Source organism: Triticum urartu, chromosome 6A (assembly GCF_056163025.1).
Source record: "Triticum urartu cultivar PI428250 chromosome 6A, HENAU_Tu73, whole genome shotgun sequence".
Classification (NCBI taxonomy): Eukaryota; Viridiplantae; Streptophyta; class Magnoliopsida; order Poales; family Poaceae; genus Triticum; species Triticum urartu.
The window spans coordinates 138,423,327-138,428,584 of record NC_141878.1 but is presented as its reverse complement, the minus strand read 5'-3'; the positions used below and the strand labels follow the sequence as shown (position 1 = coordinate 138,428,584).

At 45.5% G+C, this 5,258-nt stretch overlaps 1 protein-coding gene across 2 annotated transcripts; it reads right to left on the bottom strand.

Moving 5' to 3' along the window:
- Window positions 1-2,367: 2,367 nt before the first annotated feature.
- Window positions 2,368-4,410, bottom strand: LOC147964480 (uncharacterized). 2 transcript variants are annotated; one of them, XM_087531123.1, is made up of 6 exons: window positions 4,022-4,410; window positions 3,927-3,962; window positions 3,708-3,809; window positions 3,562-3,626; window positions 3,030-3,486; window positions 2,368-2,639 (listed from the first exon to the last, which is right to left on the bottom strand). In XM_087531123.1, exons 1-6 carry the CDS (start codon window positions 4,103-4,105, stop codon window positions 2,619-2,621), a joined length of 765 nt encoding a protein of 254 aa, XP_087387249.1. In that variant the 5' UTR covers window positions 4,106-4,410; the 3' UTR covers window positions 2,368-2,618. The 2 variants fall into 2 exon arrangements, with proteins under 2 accessions (XP_087387249.1, XP_087387250.1); XM_087531124.1 differs by having other exon boundaries at window positions 3,708-3,803.
- Window positions 4,411-5,258: the final 848 nt, after the last annotated feature.

Sequence of the window (5,258 nt, the reverse complement as noted above, 5' to 3'; positions counted from 1 at the left end):
TCTAAGAACTTGAAACCATCATGCGATAGCCCCACGGTGGGCGCCAACTGTCATGGTTTGTCACGGCAGATGTCCTAAGGAAAGGACTTAGTCGTGGAGCCATCACGCGGGTTAGCTTAAAGGGGTTAAAGCGGACAAGGGATGCAGAGAGTTTATACTGGTTCGGCCCCTTGCGGTGAAGGTAAAAGCCTAATCCAGTTGTTGTGGATGCTAGGGTTTCGATGACCAGGGAGCGAATACACTTTGCCTGAGTCTCGAGTTGTTGTCTGTTGTCGTCAAACTGCCGCCGGGTTCTCCCCTTATCTACATGGGTTGACGCCCGTCGGTTTATAGAATCCCGAGGCCGGCACATAAACGTGTCTGGCCCGGTATCTACTCTTTCTATCTTACAACACAAGTTTACATATCAACGCCGGTTTATGTCTACAGGCCTTAAAACAGCTTTTGGGCCCTGGGCCTTCATAAAGCGTCACCGTCTTTGTCTTCATGGGCTTCAGATACAGTGAACCATTATGGGGCTGACCCGGCCTCTCCTGGTCGGTTTACAGCCAGTAGTAATATCCCAACAGTCTCGAATCCGTCGAAGATCAAGTCTCCACAGACGTCCGCGACATAGTTCAAGCTTTTGAATCTGACCTGATGGCCAGGGGCATAACTATCGATCTGCTCCAGATGGCCAAGCGAGTTGGCCCACAGTACAAAGCCGCCGAACACGAAGATCTGTCTAGGGAGGAAGGTTTCTCCCTAGACGGCATCACTATGGACGATCGAAGGGGCCATCGAACCTTTCATCGACGACACAGTGGAACTCTCAATGAAAGCACCAATGTCGGTGTCAAAACCGGAGGATCTCGGGTAGGGGGTCCCGAATTGTACTTCTAAGGTCGATGGTGGCAGGAGACGGGGGACACGATGTTTACCCAGGTTCGTGCCCTCTCTATGGAGGTAATACTCTACTTCCTGCTTGATTGATCTTGATGAATATGAGTGTTACAAGAGTTGATCTACCACGAGATCATAATGGCTAAACCCTAGAAGTCTAGTCTGTATGACTATGGTAATGAGTATATATCCTATCCGGACTACGCCCTCCAGTTTATATAGACACCAGAGGGATCTAGGGTTACATAGAGTCGGTTACATAGGAAGGAATCTTCATAGTTGATCACCAAGCTTGCCTTCCACGCCAAGAAGAGTCCTATCCGGACATGGGTACAGTCTTCGGCCTTCATGTCTTCACAGTCCATCAGTTCGGCCCATGGATAACAGGCCGGATGACCGAGGACCCCTTCATCCAGGACTCCCTCAACTATACAGTCACCAGTGGATTTTATTTGGGGCATTATGACCCGCCCTGCGGTAGACCGCCAGGGCACTTGTTATCCGCTTGTGTGTAGGGAATATGATAAACATGGTTTGCATAATTGATGACATTATAAGCATAAGTGGCAGATCTTCAAACATTAGATCTGTGGCTCAAAAGTGTTATAAAAATCAACATGCACGATGGCATGGCAGATCATTGTTTTCAAGCTAGCCTATTACAAGGCATCGAGCGGCCTAAAAGAATCAAGTGTTTTTGATACGCACAGCATCCACAACTGTGGATGACAAACCGGCCCTTGGATTAGTGGTCTTGGCCTTGGCGGGTTGAGACTTCTGGGTCATCCCGCGCCGGTTCTTCTTCTTCCTCCATTGCCCAGAAGTTAGGTGATGACCAATCGATGCCAATCAAGGCTTGGAACTCAGCTTCATCATTGATAAGTTCAGACGGATCAATTTCAGGTGCAAAAGTGTGCTTACGGATTGGAGGGATAAGATCCACAGTATCATAAGCCTGTGTCTTCATCTTTGAATTGACTGCTGTATAAGATGCCTGATATCTTGAAAGATCAGTTTCTTCAGCGAGTTTACTTGCCAGTGGGCGCATCTCTTTTACGCAAGCAGCAAAGTCTTTCTGATCAAACGAAGACCCGTACTCTTTGAAACTGGGGCAGCCAGTGGCCATCTCGGCCGGGTCTAATTTGCCTGCCATGCCTTTGCCCGGCTCAAGGCCATAATGGCACCGGCTCTAGCAGCTGACCGCTTAATTTCTTCAATTTTTGCGGGCAGGACAGAAAGTTTGTTTAACACATCTCTGATAAGATATATTGCTTGCTTGGTGTGCGAGATGGTGACTATTGTGCATTGAGCACATGTATACAATTGTTCCACCAGCGTATAAGCCACCTTGAGTTTGATCAGCATATCTTGGCCAAGATTGGTACTCCTAGAGCCTGTTCAACAAAATACGTGGTTAAGTCATCAGGTGGCTTACAAAGTTGAGCATTGGAATTATTCACAATAACTAAGTATTACTTACCAAAAATAGCGGCAGTCATCTATGTGATATGACGTTTTAAGCCGGTAAGTTCTGTGGTGACCTCTTGCAAAGAGGCTTCAGCGTATTCTGCTCGCTGCACCAAACCAGTCTTTTCTTCAGCCCAGGCAGCTCTCTTTGCATCAAACCCGGTTTTAAGTTTTTCTATCTCATCCAAGGTAAATTTGAATTTGGAGTCATCTTTCTGGGTCTTAGCCCCTTGCAGTTCGAGTCGAGTCTTTAAATCAGCCAATTGAGATTAAAATAGAGTTGAGGCTTCCTGTAAGCAAGAGGTTGAACAATTATTAGCAACTATGTCACAATATAACACAGATAAAGTCCCAAGCCCTTTGCACGCAATAGCACTTGGCACTTGGGGGCTAATGGGTGGAGAAGTTCGTTTATAAAGCAGTAACAGACGAAACCGGTTCACCTTTTTTCCAAGATAACCCGGCCTGTGATGGTTATGAGGTGGGAATTTATTTGCAAGATATAAAACTGATCCGGCTCATATTTTTTGAAGACAAATTGGATCATGGGGGCTATGGATTGAAGTCATTGCTATAATATCATGGTTGAAGTCTTTGCCATAGTCACTACAATTTTTCCTATGACTAAGACTTGGAGGCTATGGGAATATATCTTAAACAGACAAAGCAGAAGTTTATACCTCATATTTTTGGTGCATTTGTTTGACCATATCAATCTCAAGATCACGGCTAGTGTGCACTTGGCTAAGGTAGCCGGAGAGTACTTCACTGATGCTCAGATGAGAGTAGTTGGCCATATCAAACTTGATCTTGCGCTTCTCAATCAACTCCTCCTTGGCAGAGTGTTTGGCCAGGACAGTGGGATTCCCTGGCTCTTGGAAGCCAGTGCCGGTAATCAAAACATCTTCAATATTCTCATCAGAAGGCTTGATTGGGCTTGGCGGCTTAGCATTCAAAGGATCAATGTTCACATGGTCAGGGGAGGCGCCAGGGTTCTCTGGTGGCGGGTCATCAGCAATTTCCTTCGGGTGTTGCACAGAGGCTTCAGACACTGGTGCTTGCTTCTCCGATTCTTGAGTTTTTAGGTCTTTGTCCGGTTTATTTGTTCTTGCATTTTTACTAGGCTTTGCTATCCCACTGCAAGGAAAAGTTGAAGAGGTTAGTATATGTCAAGGGAGTCAAGTATTAACTAACGAAGGCAAATATTATTACCCAGGGGCAGTTAAAAGCCGACAGCTGGGTCTCAGATGAATCGCTAGAAGAGGAATGGGAAGTTCCTTGATAATTTGAGTCGGAAGAATTAAGTGGTTGGCGAATAAGACCCGCCTTTGGATAAAAAAGTTTGAAATCTAAGGCACCTCTTTCCGGCGCTTGCGCAGGGCTGGTGTGTTTTGTAAGCCGGAGGAGAGAATTCCGCCACCATTGTTCCAGGTCATGCGACAAGCTTCATGTTGCTGTTTCTTCAAAATAAAGTTGGGATCCAAATAAGCTAAAGGATGAGAAAACCTTACTTTCCGACTTGCTTGACGAACTTCCTGTCTTGGCAGAAGTTCTGAGTCGGAGGAAAGGATAGTTACCTCTTCACCATCTACGTGGCTGCCTTCCGCGTCATCCTGATAGTGATCATTGTCAATAAGATGTACAAAAATAAGCCAAGGGAGTCAAGTTCTACCTCCGACTCATCATCATCCAAGTTAAATGATTCAGAAGGGTTGGTCTTCTTCTTGGCAGGCTTTTTCCGAGCCTTATTCTTCATCCGGGTCTTCTTGGACGGTGTCGTGGAATTGTCATGGCAGATGTCCTAGTGTGAGGACTTAGTCGTGAGGCCAAAACATCTATGTGGTAGCTTGAGAGGGGTTGATCGGGATGAGAGACATGAGGCGGATCAACACACAAGACAAGGATTTAGACAGCTTCGGGCCCCGGGAAACATCATCCAGTAATAGCCCTACATGCTGTTTGTGGCTAGGTCTCATTATGCTCATGAGGGAGATGCTGCATAAACCGGCTCTCCTAATTGTGTCTAGCCTTAGAGATTACTTCTTCTCCCCATAGGGTGCCCTACCCCCCTTATATAAGTTGAAGGGGTGGGTTACATATAGAGTCCAACTCGGATTGGGACTTAACCTATTCTGACGTCTCACCATGGGCTTCTTAACGTCTTGGGCTTCTTAATGTCTCAGGCTTATTAACCCCAGGCGACTCTATTTGCTGCGTCATAACTGTCTGCCGGGTTATAACTGTCTGTTGGGTTATAACTGTCTGCCAACTTACCATCTGTCGGCTTATAACTGTCTGTCGGCTTACCATCTGCCGGCTTATAATCTGTCAGGTCACCAATGAAACACCAAGTCCCAGCCGGGTCATATCTCCGGCCGGGTCATACGCGGGGTATATCCCTGACATTAGCCCCCAGTTTAATTTGGATTTATCCGTGTTAAACTGATCCTGCAAAATAAACACAAGAACAAATTTGACAGGTTGTGCTCCGGGTTAAAAATTCTCGTAAGCCGGCACCTGATCATCCTTAATTCCAATTGTCATTTCCTTCTTCTAGAAAATCCGGGTAAATAGGCTAGCTTCATACTCAATTTACTGATGTTGGTTTCTCACAGAGAAATATTGTGAAGAATAATTCATTTGATTCAACTCCCAATGCTTAACAAAAATATTAATCTTTGAAATACTCATCTGATCTTCAGCCGGCTTGAAGATGTAAAACTTGTCGGTTTACTATTGCCAAAATTGTCGGTTTGTAAATATTGATGGCACTGGGTCATAATTGTTGTTAACATCGAGCTTAGAAATGTACCTCCCTTATATGCATATCACTTGTAGCCCCCAAGTCTTAAGCAGGGAGCATAGTAACAACTTAAGACTTGCTCCAATATAAATGTTGCAACCTTGAA